This window comes from Patagioenas fasciata, chromosome 5 (assembly GCF_037038585.1).
Source record: "Patagioenas fasciata isolate bPatFas1 chromosome 5, bPatFas1.hap1, whole genome shotgun sequence".
Taxonomy (NCBI): Eukaryota; Metazoa; Chordata; class Aves; order Columbiformes; family Columbidae; genus Patagioenas; species Patagioenas fasciata.
Window position 1 is genome coordinate 66,117,131 of NC_092524.1, and position 19,979 is coordinate 66,137,109.

The window sequence follows — 19,979 nt, forward strand, 5'->3', positions numbered from 1 at the left end:
CATCTGCTCCGCAACATGAGCTGCCCATAAGCAACAACCTGAAGATGCCTGTGAGCTCCCAAACCCCACCTTGCCCTTAAAAAAAATGCAAGTTATAGGAAGAACAAGAGGAGCCACGACAATCCAGTTCCCTCAAAACACAAGTCATGTCCACAGCAACATTTTAAACTTGCTCCAGTTCCTGCATGGTTAAATGCAGGGAACGTTAATAGGTCACATCAAAGAGACATCTAAGTGGTGACAATGCCAATATAAAACCGCTCACTGGGTGTCCACCAATGTAACAAACTTTAAAAAAGTATTAAAACAGACTGTTTATTACAGCATATGATGTGTTATATTAATTTACACAATGATATATATATATATATAAAAACAACCATTGATGATGTACAGTAAATTGGACATCAACAGGAATATTAAAACTACTGATACTCATGCACGTGACATGCATATGTTTTTCTTTTTCAAAAGCAGTTTTACACAATATACTGAAATTACTAAGCCTTGGCCAGCTGCTCCAACAGTTTACTCTGAACAGCACCGCCATCCGCAGTGGGACCCCCAGGAGCCGGGAGCAGAGCGCTCTCCAGAGAAGGCGATTTAACTTTGGAGACAGATAGAACAGGAGCCCTTTCCTGGGGGGGGGAAGGCTGGGGGAGGACAGGGGTGAGTTTCAAGAAGAGAATCATCAAGAAAAGAAAGAAACACAGGCCAGACTGCCAGGAGGAAGAAGTTCAAGATGTGGCAACAGGAGCAGCAGAAAGGGACGAGCAAAAGCACGAAGACCACCCACACTCCCCCACCCTTATTCACTAAAAACTTATGACTTTAAGCTGTCAAGATCCTCTATAAGACCCAGAGTTGGAAAAACTAGGCAAGGATGATCCATTTCCAGAAACACTGGCCTTTTTTCATAGCCTTCTGATACCATGCACTGGAGGCTGCTCACCACTGAAATGGCAGTGTTATGTTTGCTTTTTGTGTTTTTTTAAAATGAGTATAATGGTCTTTTATTTCCACATAAAAGGCACTAGTATCCACCCAAGTTCTGAAGACAAGTGACATAATTTACCTTAAGTTTTAAATATTTGTATAAAAACAACAACAAAAAAAAAAAATCTGTGGAAATATGTACACAAAAGCACCTTGCTTCCAAAAGCAGAAGCAGATACATTCCACCAAGTCACCTCACTAGACGGTTGTCATGAGCTTCAAGGAGCCTGACCGAAAGCGGAGGATTTTCTTCTTGAGGTTATGAGAGGCTTTGATTTTGACAAAGGCCTTCGCCGCATTTTCATGCAGCTCCGGTGCCGTCACCGTTTGGATGGGGAGCGTCTGGACAAACTGAGACCAAATAAGGCCCCCGCTCTCATCAGAGTCGCTGGTGGTCGTGCTCTCCCCTACGAACTCCACCTCGCTCAAGCTCGACTCGCTGTCTCCAAAGCAGTTCGTCGTGTAGTTGCTTTGCTCGTCCTCGCTCGTGTCCACCACGGTGGAGTGAAACAAGGACTCGCACTCCGCCGAGTACTCCGAGTCGCTGGCCACGTAGGCGTACGGGCTGACGTAGGGCAGGGGGACCTGCGAGTAGACCCCCACACCTTCCCGCCGGTTCCTCCTCGCCCTCCGCAGGGCTTCCTCGTAGGAGATCTCCGCCGATGACTTCCACCGGCGGTAGTCGGCCCGCTTGTGCTTGGGCTTGGCCACCACAACCTCTCGGCCATGCCCATGGGATCGGACGGCAGATTTGTGCAGGCCAGCCTGCCGGCCCTGGACACCTGACTCCGGCTGCAAGCCGCTGCCTCTCTTCCCCCGCGAGGAGGGTTTTTTCAGTTTCTTATTTGTATCCAACTCATCGGGAAAGCGGCACTTCTTGCCAACCGGCTTGGTTTTCTCCCGCAAGGTCTGTGAATTGTTTTCCAGACCACTGGTGAGGTGGGGCCTGTGTTTCAGCGCGGAGCTTTTCAAAATCTTGACGTTTCGGGTGCCTTTGTGAAGTTTCACGCTTTGCTGCTGGGCCGGTATGTACTGGGCGTTCACCAGCAACCCATCATCCAGGCTCTGAGAGGAAGATCCCTCGCTTTTGAAATCCAGCGAGGGCCTCTCCTCGATGGCAGGTGACGAGGAGCGCGCTGCCTGCAAGCTGCTCTTCAACAGGACTTTTTTGGGAGGTTGGCTGACCCTGTTTTCCGGCTGCAGCACCACGGGCTTCCCCGGGCTCTCTTTGGGAGATGCAGCAAAGACTTGGCCGTTCTCCTTGGGGACATCACCCACCGCAGCCACTGCGTTGCGGCTGAGCTCCAGAGGTGCTGGTTTGACGCCCCTCGGCAGATGTTTGCTCTGAGTTTCGCTCGCTGCGCTGGGTGGGAAAGCCGCCGGCAAAGGTGCCTTCCTGCTCTCCAGCTGCTCACCCGCCGGCTCCCTCGGCCTCTGCTTTAACGGAGAGGGTGCCGCATGGTCCAGAGCGGTGGTCCCACCGCTAGGCAGGCACGCTTGCTTGGAGCTCTTCAGGTTCACAACATTACCATGAGCCACCACCCCCGCAGGCTGCCTGACACACATGCTTCCATGCCTCAAGATCCCTTTGGAGGGATCAGCGTTGAGACTTGTCCTGGGTTTGTTAGTCCTTACCGCGTGAGTCTTCTTCTGAACCAGGCTTAAGATGTAACCATCTATCCTCTTGCTGGTGGAAGGGCATGGAGCCGGCCAGGAGCCCTGCGGGAGAAAAGCGTTGGTGGATTTTCCCGAGTCCGTTTCAGATCCGGCGCAAACGTCGCTAATATCACAACCAAGCCTCTCGTCTTCTCGTTGGGGGTTTTCAGTCACGGGGAGAAGAAACATGGGACTCTGCACAGCTACGGCGTGGAGTGGGCTGGGGTACCGGTAGACGTCGTTCCCGTTTTTAGACACCAGATCACACTGGTACTTTGGATGTACATCTGCAACGACATCGAGGGAATTTGAGTGCGGTGTGGACAAAGAGCGACAGACAGAGCCTGCAGTCTGGTCCTCATGCTGGCCTTCCTTATTATAGTCCATCCAGCCTATGAGATCTGAAAGGCATTTTAGAAGAGTTTAGAGAGCCTGCCAGGGACAGTTCTGCTACGTTTTTCACGTGTTGTCAAGGACTCTGGTCCCATCTACACGTACGATGCAATGTCAATACAACAGCAGCGCTGTTCAAACAGGAGAAACCTTGCAACCAGGGATGTCGGTTAAGCAATATAAAGCAGCACTCTTCTTATGTGGGTCTCCCTATAACTGCATTTATTTAGGATTTGCCCCAATATGACTACATAGTTAATAAAATAAAAATCACAGCTCTAATGAGAACATGTACTTTGGTTTCAAAGCTATGCCTATGTTGCCTAAGAGCTTCCTATTTTACTTCCAAGCCACTTAGAAGTCCTTAAGGGTCTCTTCTGCTTATATGTTACACAAGTACTTCTAAACTCACTGTGGGCCTCAACACACATGAATTTCATATTTTACTCTGCTAAATCCAAAGGGAAACAAAAAATACATAGACAAGAGTCCAATTAATTTTTTTAGCATATTGACAAATTTCACTTCCAGATTTTTCCAAGCATACCTTGGGTAAAAAAAAAAAAATCTAGATTTAATTTTGTTGTTGATATTATTATCATTGCTACTATTACTATCAGCATAATTGTTTAATATAAAATAATGCTAATAACAAATGCTCCTTTTGAGCAATAAGGGGCTAAAGAATAGAAAACAGGCTCATCTTTCCACACAAGTACAAGGAGTGCAGGTCAATCCAGCTGACATCCTAGCCTTGGCTCTGCAAAGAGAGTTCTGTAAGAGAAATCCAGTGCGTTTCAAGATGCATGAGTCAGATTTAATGGCTCTTATTTAGGAGGTAAGCAACCTTAGCAGCAGGCCTTCAATCCAAGCACCTAAGATTATTGTTTTCTTAAGCTTATGTTGCCCTTTTCTTGGGTAGGGGTACAATCTAAATGATCCTTCCAGCTGGCTGTCAGTCCTGTTTCCTACCCTTGGGCTAGAAACTTCAGCCAGGGTACTCAAATTTGACTGCTCAGTGCCCATCACTTATCTATGGCTTATTTCCCAAGAGGTCTCATGAACGCTGATGAAATTAGCTGATAGAGATTATGTTCCTGTGTGAGCAGGAGAGGAAGAACAGGGAAGTTAGGAGCATGAACTTCCTCCAGATCACCTCATCGTTTTCCCTTGTTTCCTAAACTCTATGTCAGAGTCAGGAAATTTTGCCAGAAAGACTTCTTTGAAGCACACCAGCTTGTGAAATTTCAGCTCTAAAAGTGAGACGGTATGATTAACGAGAGTTTTAGGGTTTCATGATATATCCCGAAAAAAAAAAAACAGCAATGCAATCTGCTGGTAATCCTTGTGTATGTTTTTCTTTTTATGTACAGCTGATGAATTTCACATATACCTTACAACGGAGGGCATTAAATTACCTCAAGTTGCTCAAAGGATAACTTAGAGGACTTCTCAGCATCTCACAATGAATGTATCCCAGGCTGTGTTTGCCCATTTCAGAGTTAGAAAAGCGTTAATTATTTTGTCCATGATTCACAACAAATCACTGTAAGTTAAGCTTACAGAGCAGAATGGAGATCGGAAATACTATTGTTAGAAGCATCCTCCACAATCCAGAGTAAACTAAGGCTTTTGAATATGCAAGTAATAATGCTTGATCACAAAAGCCCTACTGAAGTGTCTTTCCTGGACAACAGAGAGAAGCTGCCCTCCTGTTGAACCATCCCACACATTAAGGCTTGCATCTTCAGCCTAGTGTCCAAGGGAATTCAACAGCTCTGTGCCTAAGAGACAAAGTATTTATTTCCCTGTTTGCGATGTCTATTTGCCTATACTACATTAAAGCTGGACACATCTCAGCATGGTCACCTGGGGGTTGAGGACCATAAGAACTGACAAAGTGACAGACTGACATGTACCCTGATCTCCTCGAACCTGTACCTAGCTCTGTAAAGGTGTTTAAAAGGTGTACAGACAAGGTTCTTACAGACATGGTTTAGTGTTAGAGTTAGGTTATGGTTGGACGCAATGATTTTGAAGGTCTCTTCCAACCAAAATGATTCTATGATTCTACTCTGTCACTTTAATGAAGACATGGCTGTTGAGGTATCTTTGATAATTACTATTTAATAAAAAAGATTCTCTAAAGGAAACCACGAGAAATTAGCTGATTAATGTTTTTATGTGTGTAGGTACCACTGCCCTCTACTGGGTAGAGCAGCTGTCGTATTTTCACATGTTCTTTTCATGTGTTTCGAGTAACATATTCACATGTCAGGCTGGACCAGCGGAGGGCAAACGGTCCTTCCTTGTGACCCATGTATGTGACAGGCACTGGAATCTTTTCAGAGCATAATATGTCAAATGAAAGGAAGAAGGGTTAATCCAACCCGGATACTCCTGAGGCAGTATTTCCAAAGCCAAAGCCACCTCCTGGAGTACGATGTATTCAACCTGCTTTTACTATACCTGCAGATTTAGGGCGTCCATCTGAGATATTCAGTGTTGCCTCCAAAGGGCTGCAAAAGCAAGTGCTAGAATGGCAACTGGATAAACACTCACTGAAGACAGAGTTAGATGAATTGGAGAGCGATCCAGAAGCTCCATCACTCAGCTCATAAAATCCTATAAAAATAAGAGTTTGGATTTATATTAGTTATGACTACACAAAGTTACCATTTGTGTCCCTAGAAAGGCAGTCGAGCTCGTGTTTATGTTGGCTTACTCTATTGCAATTAGTTACGGGATTTTATTCAGTCACCCAAAAAACAGTGCACAATTTAGTAATATCCTTATTGCTATGAAGGATTCAGTTTAAAAGTGAAGCACTTAAAATTAAAAAAGCAGAACTTTACTTAGTGCATGAAATTTTGAACTTTTTTTTTTTAACACTTACAGGGTTTGGGGGTTTTAAGCTTTACATGAGTTTTCAGATTTCAGTGAGAAGGATCCAAGCTGTGTTTTGCAGCCCACTTATTTAATAGCATATTATACTTCCAAGACAGGCTCTCCATCTAAACTTAACTACAAATTTTTTACCAAGTGTTTGGCGCAATGTTATCTATTATTTTCATTAAAGTTATGGAGATAAATATGGTATTTGTGGATGGCACAAAAGAAGGAAAACGGTAAATAATGTGCAGACACAGAAAATTTAATTTCCTGGTGAACTGGGTCTACTCAAGAAAAATATGACATACCATAATCAAAATTCAAATTGTACTCATAGGAATAAGGAATGCAGGGCATGTCTACAGAATGGGAATGCATCCTGGAAAACAATAATCCTGAAAAGGGCTTAGTCAGCATGGAAAAGCAGCTCAATCAAACTTAATGATATGGCAAAAAAAGCTAATGAGATTGTTGGATGTACAAAGAGACTAACGAACAGTGGTAGGGAAATCACTTCAGCAGTCTATACAGTACTGGTAAGAAAGACATTGGAACAATGTGCCTAGTCCTTGACTCCAGCACGCTTAAAACAAAAGCTGAAAAACTGGAAAGGGGCCATAAAGCTATTTAAGAGCTTGGAAAAATGCCTTAAAACAAATGACTTCATGAACTTGACCTGTTTAACTCATCAAAAAAAGTCAGGAATTATACTGTATTGCACCTCCAAGTGGAGAAAAAGCTGTGTACTAGAAAAGACCTTATTCTATGGGAGAAAAGCATCATAGAAAAAAGTGCTGGAACAAGACAAATTCCAGTTAGAAATTAGCAATGGTTTTAACAATTGCAAGTTGGTGGATTTTCCACTCTTTAGTGCCTTCAGAAAAAGTCTGGATGCCTCTAGGAAAGGTTCCCCATAGTTAAATACCACTTACTGGCTTCAATACAGTTAGAATGGGATAAAATTCAATATATGGGGGATCAGATTGTTTGATTTAACGTTCCTTTCTGGCTGTAAAATCAATTTTGACATCTTCCTCCTGCCGGTTGTGCTTCCTCTCACCATTTTTTCCTGCAGCCTCCTTCTTAATATGCAGAAGAACTAGAACTTTTTGAACTAAATTGTGGGTGGCCTTGAAAAAAAAAATGCCCCAAACACTAAAAATCTAATTAAGCTTGAAATCCTCCTCTGAATATGTTGTCTACAAACAATAACCTTTCCAGTGGTAGGTGAAATTTGCTAGTAGGCATTAATTATCAGAGTGTGAACATGCTATAGACATTTACTGCTGTAGTACTGCAACCTACAGCCAGTTTAATTCCAGGTACCAAGGGAGGCTCCATTTCGCTGAATGTTGACCTCACCTGAACTTGGACGACTGTCTGTCTCAAGGTGTTCATCTGTCGTTTTTTCCACGTCCAGGCGGAGATCACTTATTTGCTTATCTAACTCCTGTAACTGATTTACTAGGCCGGCGTCCCTCCTCCTCAAGCAGTTCTGGAAAATAAGAGGACAAACAAAAAAATGATGCTCCTTCAGTGCGGCAGACATGAAGGGGCTCCAAAGACAATCAGCCTTCTCCATCTGGTCATTGCGGAAATACCCTGTCAATACACTTTTATTCAAAAAAAAAGAGAACAAAGCCCTGAAATTCCAGATAGATACTCTGGATAAATACTTAACTGAAGAATTATGCAGGCACTTCATTCCAGCCTCTTCCAGCCGGTTCTACATAAGGAGCACGCTCCATAATTTAGGAAGACCAACACACTATGTTGGCAGAGCGCAACTTTGCAGGGCCACAGCTGTAACAACAAAGCTGTATTGTATGGTATGGCCAAACCAGACCTGTGCACATGAAACGGGCCACTTCAGTGAAAGGACAGCTTTGCCAGTGTAATAGGGGATGTTCACCATCTCAGCAATGTTAGCCAAAGATCGCATCTGTTCACACAATGGGACGAAACAGTTCTGCCAACAAGTGCCTGTAATGTGGGACCCGCCTTGTTCTGCTGCACATTATGTGCTTATAGTTTACCATATAGACAGTGAGATTCCCAGGACTGGGATCACAGCCCTTTCATTAGTTTTGCAATGCAGCAAGAAGGAAGAGCAATTCTTCCTCTTCCCCCATTACAATGGTATAAAATTGCTGTGAGATGAATTTTAAGGTTATTTATGAAGGTAATTTGATGGCATAAAATGAGCAGTAAGAAATGATTTTGTAACGCACTCATTAACCCACGGTCATCGCAATCAGTTTCGCTGTGTGTATTATAATGTTGCTTATCCATCATCTGTTCAGCTTCATACCCTTTAATTGTTCTGGCTTTGGGGAAAGTGAGGGAGGCCAGAGGAAGGTTTATCTCTCTTTTTTTAGTGCATCATTTGGTGAGTGCCCAGCAGTGCTCTGCTACACTCATTGCAAAAAGTTTCGATGCTCAGAACTGGACTAGTTCTAAACCCATTAAATCCAGGACAACCTTTCTGCCGGGGTGGGCCAGTCCTCGGGCAAAGGGAAAGCAAACGCTAATAGTATTAGGGAGGATGTTTGAAGATGTGTTGGCATTTAACACCATCCTTGGAGAACCAAAGGGGCGATCCCAGGTCTTCTCCCAAATTTCTGATGGAAGCAGGGAGCTGGCTGCCAGCCAGGCTGGCAGAGGTGATGGGTTCAAGCAGTAACGAAGTGAACCACTGATTGCCACCAGTGTTCCCCCTCCCCCAGCAAGCACCGCATCTGGTTCCAATCTGCAATGTCAAGTGCACAAATTAAAGTGCTACCACAAATCCACCCCCGCTCCCCCCCTTTTTGAGTAATGACTCCTTGGTCCTTCACTACGGCTCTTCAGCAGCCAGTCCCTTCTCAGCAGCAAAATCATTTCTCTTTTAAAGAAGGAAATAATCCTAAATTCGCTGCGCTAAAAGGCTAACGAGGAAAAAAGGAAAAAAAAAAAAAGAGAGGTTGAGGAAAAGAAGAAATCAGGCAAATAAATTACATAGTCCAACTTCTCCCTGGGTGAAAGCAAATGCTGAGCCGTGCACAAAGACCGCCAGGCACAGCTGTACGCTATTTTCATTGAAAAATGATCTGCCGCTTCATGCCGCCCTCCATCTCTTCCCACACCAGCTACATAGCGCGTCTTTCAACAAAAGCATCCCTTATTTTAAGGGGCCTGATCCTGCGCTCGTTGCCTTCTCTCGGGGTAGCGACCCAGGAGCTCGATTCCAACTTCCATTCAAGGCAACGGCAGCGCCTGTTTTGCCTTGAATGGAAGTTGGACCGCCGGCCTGGCTCGGGAAACCGGCGGGGAACTGTGCAGCCACGAGCAAAACGCCGGTAAAGTCCCATCGCCATCGACTTGTCACCCACGGAGGCTCCGTCCCCGGCAGCCGCTGCTCCCTCACCTGAGGGCTGGGGACGCTGTGCCGGAGTGACAGCGGCACGGGCATGTACCCCTGGGGACCGCGGCCGCCCCCAGCCCCTTCCTCGCCCCTCCGCGGGTCACACCGCCCCGAGGGGACCGCGACAGGCGCGCATCCCCCAGCGACACACTCCCGCATTCCCGGCGACACACTCCCGCATCCCCTGTGACACGTTCCCGCATCCCCCCCGGCGACACACGCCCGCATCCCCCCGGCGACACACGCCCGCATCCCCCCGGCGACACACGCCCGCATCCATCGGTGACACACACCCGCATCCATCGGTGACACACTCCCGCGTCCCCGGCGACACATGCCCGCATCCACCAGTTACACACTCCCGCATCCACCGGTGACACACTCCTGCATCCCCGGCGACACACGCCCGCATGCCCGGCGCCCCCCGCCGCCCCCGCTCACCAGCTGCCTCCGCAGGAGGAGGATGTTCTCCTCCAGGAACTTCTCCTCCAGGCTGCGCGGCGGCGGTTGTCCCTCTCCCGGCGGCTCTCCGCGGCCGCCCTGCGCCCCGGGCCCCGCTCCCGCCGGCCGCCGCAGCAGGAGGCTCTTCACCAGCAGCTCCTGCCGCTGCCTCAGGTACTCCAGCTCGCCCAGCCCGGCCAGCGTGGCCTCCAGCCGCTCCCGGGTGCGCTGCCGTTCCGCCTCCGCTTCGCCCTTCTCCCGCCAGCGCGCATCGGGCTCCCGCGGCCCCCCCGCCTGCCCCGGCCCCGCCGCCGCGGTGGCGGCTGCCGCGGGGTTCGCCTTCATCGCCGGGGAGGGGGGCGGCCGCCGCTGACAGGCCCTGCCCGCGGGGGGCCAAGCGCTGCCGAGCGCCGCCGAGCGCCGCGCTGCCGCCGCCGCCGCCGGTCGCGAATGGGCCGCGGGGCGCCCGGCTCCCTCCCCGGCTGCCGCCGCCCCGCGCCCGCCCACCGCCGCCCCGCGCCCGCCTCCCTTCCCTCCTTCCCTCCCTCCTTCCCTCCACGCCCGGTCGCCCTCCTCCTCCTCCTCCTCCTTCTCCTCCCGCCCCGCGTCTCCATCGTCCCCCGCCGCCGCGCCTGGCGGGGTGTGGGAAGGTGGGGTACGCGGGCGTGGTACCCACTGACCTCTCCGAAAACTCCAATGATGACCTCTGGAGCCCCCGCACGGTGTAGTCACGGGACATCAGCAACACGTTGTGATGCCATGTAGCTTATACAGCTGGATACATCTGAAAACAGGAACATAAATGATGCAGCTGGGTACAAAACATCCTGGCATGAGGGTGTAAGGACCTTCCAAGCTCATTCAGTGCCACCCCTGCCATGAGCAGGGACATCTTCGCCCAGATCAGGTTGCTCAGAGCCCCATCCAGCCTGGCCTGGGGTGTCTCCAGGGATGGTTCATCCACCACCTCTCTGGCCAACCTGGGCCAGGCTCTCACCACCCTCTGGGGCAACAATTTCTTCCTCATGTCTAGTCTGAATCTCCCCTCCTTCTGTTTAAAAGGAAAAGGAGTGGGTAGAGAAAGGTGGGAAGCAGAGGAGAACATGGCAGTCCTTACACCAGGGTCCTGACCATGGTGTAGGCACAAGGATCAAAGCACCAGCGAGGTGTTGCTTCAAAGCCACTTTGAGTCAACAAGCCAAGAAAGCCATAATGAAGGGAACTTTATAACAGCATGTACACTAATTGCAGCAAGGGATCTGCAATTAGGTTTTCAATGGGCATACAGTAGAAAGAGGGAGGGGTGGAAATGCAGATGCCAAAGAAAAAAGGAAAATGTTAGTATCAAAATAGAGCAAAAACTGAGTTGCAGGCATGTGCTCAGCGGGGAGAATGGAAGAGGAAGAAGAAAGCATTGAGGGAGCCCTTCACAATATGGGGTTTGTTTAGAAAGATGTGAGCCTGCCATACAGCCGCTCTCATGGACATTATGAGCATAATGAAATGTCCTTTCTTGCTCTCCCTCTGTTCCTCAGAAGATTATGAGTGTTTGTGATACTGAAAGGTCTCAGATGAAATTCGTCTCCCCACTCCCATCCTGTTTGCAGCAGACAATACCTTGCAGTGTGCCGTACATCTGCTTCATCCGTTGTAGGTGTTGGTCCTTGTTCCAAGAGCCTGTAGTGTATAGATCATTATTTCACAGTCTTTTTAAATCAACGTAAAACGCTTTCTAAAAAGGAGACCCATTTTCCTCCTACGGTTTATACGAAGCCTGGTCCCTCCTAAATGCTGGCCCAAATGTAAGTGAGGCCACACGCACCAGCTCAGATGACGGTGGAAGCTAAAACTAGCTCCATTTCTTTTTGCTTTTGATCTCCTCCCAGAGCTGGGTCACCACACAGCTGTGTCAGCACAGTGCATCTACGTTAATATTTTAGTTTGGATTACACGTGCCTTTTTGAACCAACTCTATAGATTGTTCCTTTTTATCGTGCTGCGATTCACATTGCAGAGGGATTTGGGAACAAATGAACTGAGTTGCTTTGGGGTAAAACAAAAGCAGAAGAAGGGAGCACACCCAAAGCAGTCCAGCCACTGACGGATGTTCATTAACGGACACTTGGTCTGTGGGACAAGAACACAACCGGCCCAAAGTAGCACCCATGAAGTACGTACAGCGTAGATGGCGGCTCCTTGGTACACCCATACAGCTCGGTAAATCTATGCCTGCTCTGCTGTCCTGGTTGCTAATGTAGACATAGGTGTATGTGCCAGCAAAAGGGGGAGAAATGAGGCAGCGCAGGAATAAGCAGCCAGAGAAGGCAGGGCCACTTCTTTGGGGAACAATTTAACTCCTGCCAGATTCAAGAGACCATGAAATTGCTGCCACAGAGAAAACTGACAAACACTGAAAGGACAAGGGATTGCCCCAAGAGCAAAGGATTGACTGAGGTTGCCAAGCAGAACTGGATATAAGAACCAAGTCCCGTACCAGACTGTTGTCTCTCCACTTATTTTATGTGCCTGAGCTATAAAAGGTTGAAAAGTAGGTTCAGTCCCTGTCCCACAATCTATAGGCCACCACTGCTGACCTAAAAACCTGCTCCATGGCTTTCTCTCCCGCGTGGAGCTTGGCACGCAGCACCCTCCAGCATGTTTATGCTGAAAGCTCCGTTGCAATGCAGAGCTGCCTTCCCAAGAGGGTACCAGAAGGTCTCCAGACATGGAAACAGAGAGCTCCCACATTTTTCTTCACCCTTTTTAGCCAGATTCTACATGTAGTTCTGTGCCTTGTATGCGTTTGTACGCAAAGCTCCATGCAATATTTATGCAAAGCTATTTCAACTATTTCTGTGCACTGTGCAAAGTAGACGTTGCTTCAAAAATAAATTACAGTGCCAAATAAAATCTGTCTTAATGTTCAGTTGTATTTATTTTGCCACTTATCATCTGGCAGATTTGCGTCCAGTTCCTCCCCCCAAAAATCACCTCTTCCACTCTGAAGGGTATAAGATGCTGCCAGTCTCCCGTGGTCCCTGCTGACATTTCTGTGTTCATCCTTCGCAGTGCATTGGTTCCAGGAAGGAAAAGAAACACAAGAACTGCCAAAACAGTCAACTGCCTATGTCACGTGGAGAGGAGAATGCAGCTTTGACTGAACAAGACTCATGTGTGGCTGAGATCAGCAAAGAGGAAGGGAAGGGGAATCTGGAGAAGAGGAGCTCAGGTTTCACCCCAAAGATGAAGGAATAATAAGGTGCCAGAGAAGCAGTGGGATTAGGGGGTTGGACAGCATGGGAGAAGATGTGTGAGTGAGCAGGCAGCAAGAGATGACAAATTGTGTGAATAATAGAATGGAAACAAGATGCGATCTAAGGCATCAAGAGTGAGGGAAGGTCCAGAGAAGAGTATTTAACCAGGATGAAGCTCAGCAGAGTATAGGGCATGAAGACAAGAGGAGGGAGAGCCCAGAAAAGCCAGGTTTGAAGGCAGCAGAAAGACCAAAGAGAATGAGCATAAAATACAGTCCCTTTAATTTACTCAGGAAGAAAACAATAGAATAAAACAATAAAATAAAGAGCCCATAAGCAGTAAGACAAAAAGTCTGGCCATAGGTGATAGAATATAGATGAAAGACAGAACCAGAAGAGGACAATAAGGTGAGAAGGTGGAGAAAAGGGTGCCTTTGCTAGGTATCATCCTCAAGTAAAACAGATATTTTAAGCACAGAAGGAACAAGAGACTAAGATTGGTTTTTCCCCTCTCAGTTACACCGCAGTCGATCATCCCAGTGAAAAACCAGTCTGAGATAAGAGGGAGGCCCCAGTCCCCAGATTAGCTCTGACTGGGCAACCTTTGGAGGCCTTTATCTCAGCAAACCAAACAGCTCAAAACTCTTAGCATGGACTAAGTAACAGGACTCTCACGTGAAAAAAAATCTCAGAGTCCAAAACTGTCTTCTGTTTTTCTCCTGGCCTGTAGCAACAGCTGCAGGACTTGCTCTTACACTCCTTTGTAAAATTGCTACTCCTTCACTGGGGCGATCAGCTGAAATCCTCCAGACACAAATAATCCCCGATTGCCCATCCTAAACTTGAACATAGAAACCACAAGGAGGGAGACAGTGAGTTACCTGCAGGGAAGGAGAGATGATGGTTGAGGACCGGTGTTGCTAGGATGTTATGAGAGGCGTAATTCTGTCTGGTACAGAGGTGGTTATGAAATGGCTCATCTTTTACAACTATCCAGGCTCATCTCTTATTATTATATTACTAAGTGATAGAAATGTTGTGTCCCCTTCCTATTTCATACATAGGGAATAAAGAGATGGTCTTTGCCCCGCAGAGCTTACAAGAAAAAGCAGGTGGCTGCCAGTGGTAATATAAAAGGAGCTCTGAGAAAGTAGTGGTTGGTATGATGGGTAGAGAATCAAAAACACATAGACAAGGGCCAAGAGTTTCTGACCCCCATCTCACCATTAATTTCCTTCCCACTGGGAGCAGACCCCTACATCCCAATGCATACATTTGTCTTTCCCTCTTCCACCCCTACTGAACATTAAATTCAATTTAGATTAAACGAGGCCAATTAACACTTGTTACTTTTCCTGGGCTCGTTTCTGACCAGTCACACTAAAATGAGTGCAGGAAATTGCAGAAATTAGAGGAACGTTGCAATTCCCTGTTTGTAAAATGAAAGCAATTGCTTTCCTTGCTTATTGTAACAGAGCCCTTCGGAGGAAGGGTGATATGTTATCTGGAAACATCCACTTGGGGACTATGCTTAAGACACACAGCTGTCACTACGCCTCTGATACTTTATTTTAATCTATTTTAATGTCAATTTTCTAAGCATTTCTTAATTGCATTGGTTAATATAATAGGGAATAAATCTTATCAGCAAATCAGACTAACATCAGTTTGTGTTACCATATTACCATGGTTACATTATTATTACAAGTGAACCTTGCGCTGGTTACTAACCACAAACAATTCTAGCAAATAGCCTAAACTGAAGTAAAATATCTTGGCAGAGCTTCCATTTTTTTTGTCAAACAAAACCAATTTCTCTGGGTGACAGGTAACTGCAGCACACCTATGATGCATTAGACTCAGACTCCTCCAGCCTACCTTTATTTCCTTGCATTCGAACAGCATTGAAACATTTCCATGCTGTAAACAAGACACAGAGGCCAAATTCCTTAAATGTGGAATAGGATTTTTAACACAAACAAACTCATAATATTCAGATGACATGCACTACCCCAGCCTCTCAAAACCTCACCACGTTTGTGTTGTCATGACAAAAACTGCTAGTGACTGCTACACTAGGAACCACTGACAATTTGATCAGGTCCCTCAAGGGTCCAGTTTCTCCTTACTCTAACCTGATCTGACCGTGGTCTCCCATCAAGAGACACAGCCTTGCTTTCCCTCGCCCCCTGTGCCACTGTCCCAGATGAAGGGACAGATGTTTCCCATGGGGCCACTGCAATGATCTGACTCCTCTGATGTAATTAATATATGAGAGGGGAACACGCGGTGGCACCAGGGAGGACAGTGATGTTGTCCCTTTCCCTGCTACTGACTGTTAGTTTGGGCATTTCCTACATTTGGCTGTTCCTCTGCTGCACATCCTCTTCTTTCTTTTTGTTAACCCAGATATTTCAGTGATCCGCTTTCAAGCGTGAGCAGTTGCATGACTGAGAAGGCAGAGCTGTACAGGAATGAAGAGACAAGAGCAGGAAACCCTCCAGCAAAAAACTCCATCCAGAGGGACGATGGAAGGAAGGATGGACTGTGTGCAAAACAAGAAGTCACCCAGGAGGCCCTGGAAGAGGATGCAGAAGACAGCTGCTTGTGGGGAAGCGACATCAGAGCTTCTCCAGACATTCCTGTCAGACTACGAGCCGTGCAAAGACATTCGCTTCCTTTTTGCAGGCAGCAGCCCATCTGTTGAGTCGGGAAGAGGACTGATTTTGCTGCCTCAAATGCTGTGGTGCTCCCCAAGGCCATGAAAGACCCAATTCTGCTTATCAAAGGAGCCAGAGCAGTGTAGAACCTCTGGAGAGCTGGTGATGCCCAAGCCCCACAAGGTATCGCAGTGCTGCCCGCATCAGGTGTCAAAATGGCAAAGAAGATGCAAAATTTGCTTCTAGTCCCTAGATTAGGGAAGCTGTGCGAGAGAATTGGATGGAAAGGGTGGAAAGCCAGGCAAGATCACCTCCATTTTTACCTCTGTTTGAAGGATAAGAGAGGGTCTGATGAGGACAACATGGGGAGGGGGAACATGGAGTTAAATAAAAAAGTGTCACTCATTATGTTCAAAGCTGAAAAGAAGCAGAGATTGAGGCTATGCCTCTCATTGTTCACTATAAAGAAGCTTTATCGGCATTTTAACTAATCACCCAATACACGTTGTCCTAATGCTACCTGATGGGGACTGCATTCCCTCCCCAGCCTATGGACCCTGTTCAAAAGCAGTGAGAGCTGGACCGCTCCCAGTGACACTTTCTCACTTTTTTTTCCTTCCTCCACCATCACCAAGAAGATGATGTCCGTTGAGTTCTGCTGCAATTACCTTTGAATCATGCCTACAGTATCATGTCTGATGTTCTTGTACTTTGACTTCATTTCTTCTCCTGGCCTGGGTTTCATATTTACATCTAAAAATGCCCAGCCTCTGGTGACATGGACTTCTGCTTAGTTTAATGCCTTCTTGCACCCACGTTGCCAGTGTTCATCTCAGCATATCAGACTGGGAACCACCCTCACCATTGTGGCCTAAGCAGAAGAATATCTATTCAACTGATCGGCCACTGGAAATGGAAGAATAGAAATTACAGTTTGGGATTTAGACAGTCTGGGGAAAATTCCCAACAGAATGAACTGCGACAGGCAGAGGAGAAAAATTCTCCATCATAAGATGTCTGTTCGGTTAGAAGGAGTAGGTGAGCATGACCCTTTTTAGCAGGGCCTGTTGAGGTAGGACAAGGGGTTATGGTTTTAAACTAATGGAGGGAGATTCAGGTCAGACATGAGGAAGAAATTGTTGGCCCTGAGGGTGGTGAGAGCCTGGCCCAGGTTGGCCAGAGAGGTGGTGGATGCCCCATCCCTGGAGACATCCCAGGCCAGGCTGGACGGGGCTCTGAGCAACCTGAGCTGGTGAAGATGTCCCTGCTCATGGCAGGGGTGAGACGGGGTGAGCTTTGAAGGTCCCTTCCAATGCAAATTGTTCTATGATTCTGTGATTCTATGATTCTATGATTTTATAGCCATGGCAAGTGAGCAAAGGACCACTCATGCTACTTAGATTTCCCATGACTCTCTAGATTGCTAATCCCCCTGCTCCCCAGAAGAACCCACCCGTGTCCCTCTCTCAGCCCCACGTGCCCAGCAGCTGTGCTCAGCTCCAGCTCCCTGCCCAGGGCAGAGTGGGACTCACCTCCAGCCTTCTCGTGTCCCTGTGCTGCAGCGGATGGGCACCCACACAGGGGTGAGGAGGAGGGAGGCAACAAGAGAGGCAATGCTGGGGCCAGCTCTGCTTTGGAGACACCGCAAAACCATGGTAACATCGCTACTTAATTATATAGCAACAGCTCTCGTGTTAGGCAGTAATGTAGTACCGTTTCAGCCTGTGCAGACACTTCCCCCATACAGGGCTAACCTGGTCAGTTAATTATGGTGAGTGATGAAGGTATAGCGACAGTGACACCAGCCTGAGCCACATGTTTTGTCCCACACAGATTTACACATTTCATACTTTCGCTGCTAGCTGAATCATCTCACTGACCTCACCACACATCCCTAATAGCCACAGCTCAGTGTTCAACCCACGACCAGAGAGGTTCATGCTCAAAGCAGTAAGCCCTTCCCAAAAGAACATAATTTCCAGCACAATCTGCATTCAAACTGCCTGTGACAAAGCAGAGTTGGCTGCAGTTGTGCTCTTTGGACACGAGGACTGAAACAAGACACATGATGGGAGCCTGGAGCTGGGCAGACGTGCTCACGGAAAGGCTTTCCAAGCTTCCTGCATGTTGTGGGAAGCTGAGCAAGATCAAATTGCACCCACAACATATTTTAGCTCATACAAATCTGACAGCAACAGCAAGGACATTCGCACTTTTGCCTTTTTTTTGTTTACTCAGAAAACTCTAACCCCGCAGCCTTTGCAGGAGTTCATTCGGTATCAACTGATGCTCACTTGGACAAAGGCCCCTTTACATCAACTCCACTGCCAGTGAAAAATGGCCCTTGAATCAGAGGCAATCTGCACGTATCTTTTTGCACCAAAGAGCACATTTTATGAGCTGGCTTTTAACCTTCTTTTAACCTGAGGTGGGCTGAGTAACTCAACCAAGGTCACACATCCGTGGTAGAGGCAGAAGAAATTTGGCGTGCCATCCCCTGTCGTTTGGGCTCTCCATGTAAACCAGAAGATGCCACATGTAAAGGAAGAAGGCTGAAAAGACCTTGTTGTAGTATTGGTCTGCTAGGCAGCCCTCAGTGCATCACTGTGCTCTCACTATTTCATTCTCCCATTCTTTGCATCTAAGAACTTAATTTTGCATTTAAGAACTTAACCTAAATTTTTCAGCTTCCTCTCCACACACTGTCTCTTTGCTGGTTTTCCATACTCAGATGGTTAACAGAAGTGAGTCTCATTAAGTGTATAACAACAGGTCAAGAAACCACTGAAAAAAAGCCAGCGTAAATCTCTTTCCCTTTGCACTGTGCGAGGGAGAACAAACACAGACCTCCTGCTGTTGCTCAAGGCACGTGCCTGGAGGAAGGGAAGTGTCATTGGCTCCAGGCTTCGCATCAGTGAGTCCCATAAAACTTGGAAGGTCAGGTGTGCAGGCATGGAGCCCGCGACACGTAAACAACGGGATGTGAATCGGAACAGACAGGGCTCCGGAGGGACTTGCTGTCAGTCTCTGAGCCTTAACTTAAACCTGAGCTGAGAAACTGCCACGCACAAAAGGCTGGCTTTGAATTCAGGCACAAACTGACCTGCAATGGCACCTGAATCCCTGTTGTTTTAATTGTTCTACCATTTTTGGAGTATTGAGCTTCTTCTCAATGTTGTCTTAAGAGAAAATATCACTTTTTAACCTTCTTTAGTGAAGGCTTTGTCCTGGAAGAACACATTTTCTATCAACCCAGGCATCCGCAAACCTGCAAGAGAAAAAGAACGGCATTTCAATTTTCAGAAATTATTGGCCCAAAACTTTAATCCGAATCTCATGGCTGAACTGTTAATTCAGGACACGCTGCATCTTTGCCTTACCGTTTGCTGTGTGAGCATCAGATGCGCAGACAGGACCATTTGGCAAAGCAGCACTGGGGAAGTTATTTCGTTTCAAAAGATGCTGGCATTGCAAATCAAAGCTTCTCCCTCCGGTGGCACTGTTAGTCACGGGACAGCACTGCCAGCCCTGTCCTGGGTCAGACTCAGCAGCTGCCTGTCCCTCCAGGCTGGGGAGAGGACACAGGGAGGGGGGGATGCGTCTGGTTTGTCTGAGAAAGGCAACTCCAGTCGTGCGGTTTTGACTTTGTCTTTCCTTTAGAAGGAAAACTGGGTTCTGATAACCATTTTGGTGCTTCTGCAGTAGGCTGAAATTGTTGCCCAGAACCATTCCTGCTTTTCAGGTGATTACCTCCAAAGCAGCTCTCAGATTCCAGCTGTTAGTCTCATGCATAATGTATTTCATTTCAGGCCTTTCATCCATGCATAAGTTTTCCATCTATTTCCATCCTGGTCTCCAAAACTCTTTCACCTGTAAAGTAGGAGAAATTGCTGTTTTCCTCACTTTTTTTCTGGAGTTTCACCTCTCTCAAACACTGCTTACCAGTTCCAGCTCTTGTGCCACCAAAACACTGTTCCAGGGGATGACATTCATACCCAGCCTCTTGTTGCAGATTTTTGGGGACACCTCCTTGCCAGAAGCATCTACGTCTGCTGAAAAGTTCACTGCCTGCAGCTACTCTCTGTTCCCTGGTGATGGATCAGCCAGATGTGTTCCTCTGATCCCTCCCTGAACCACGTCACCCACGGGGAGCCAGCTGAGCTCATAGAATCACAGAACAGTTTGGGTTGAAGGGACCTTCACAGCCCATCCAGTGCCACCCCTGCCATGAGCAGGGACATCTTCACCAGCTCAGGTTGCTCAGAGCCCCATCCAGCCTGGCCT

The 19,979-nt window shown here is 47.4% G+C and overlaps 2 protein-coding genes across 14 annotated transcripts in view; both read right to left on the minus strand.

Moving 5' to 3' along the window:
- Positions 1–296: 296 nt before the first annotated feature.
- On the minus strand, positions 297–10,215 carry DACT1 (dishevelled binding antagonist of beta catenin 1). 4 transcript variants are annotated; one of them, XM_065838664.2, is made up of 4 exons: positions 9,782–10,215; positions 7,300–7,432; positions 5,608–5,670; positions 297–2,939 (listed from the first exon to the last, which is right to left on the minus strand). In XM_065838664.2, exons 1-4 carry the CDS (start codon positions 10,124–10,126, stop codon positions 1,195–1,197), a joined length of 2,286 nt encoding a protein of 761 aa, XP_065694736.1. In that variant the 5' UTR covers positions 10,127–10,215; the 3' UTR covers positions 297–1,194. The 4 variants fall into 4 exon arrangements, with proteins under 4 accessions (XP_065694736.1, XP_065694734.1, XP_065694735.1 ...); XM_065838662.2 differs by having other exon boundaries at positions 297–3,053; XM_065838663.2 differs by having other exon boundaries at positions 5,515–5,670.
- A 161-nt stretch (positions 10,216–10,376) lies between these two features.
- Positions 10,377–19,979, minus strand: part of KIAA0586 (KIAA0586 ortholog) — a 119,484-nt gene continuing 109,881 nt past the window's right edge. For 5 of the 10 annotated variants that reach the window (XM_071809774.1, XM_065839351.2, XM_065839350.2 and 2 more), the window contains exons 36-39: positions 19,076–19,565; positions 18,543–18,963; positions 11,399–11,458; positions 10,377–10,565 (exon numbers count right to left, since the gene is read on the minus strand). The gene's annotated coding sequence lies outside the window, so the exon portion shown is untranslated. The remainder of the gene's footprint in view (positions 10,566–11,398; positions 11,459–18,542; positions 18,964–19,075; positions 19,566–19,979) is intronic. The other 5 variants (XM_071809767.1, XM_071809768.1, XM_071809769.1 and 2 more) reach the window with 5 other exon arrangements.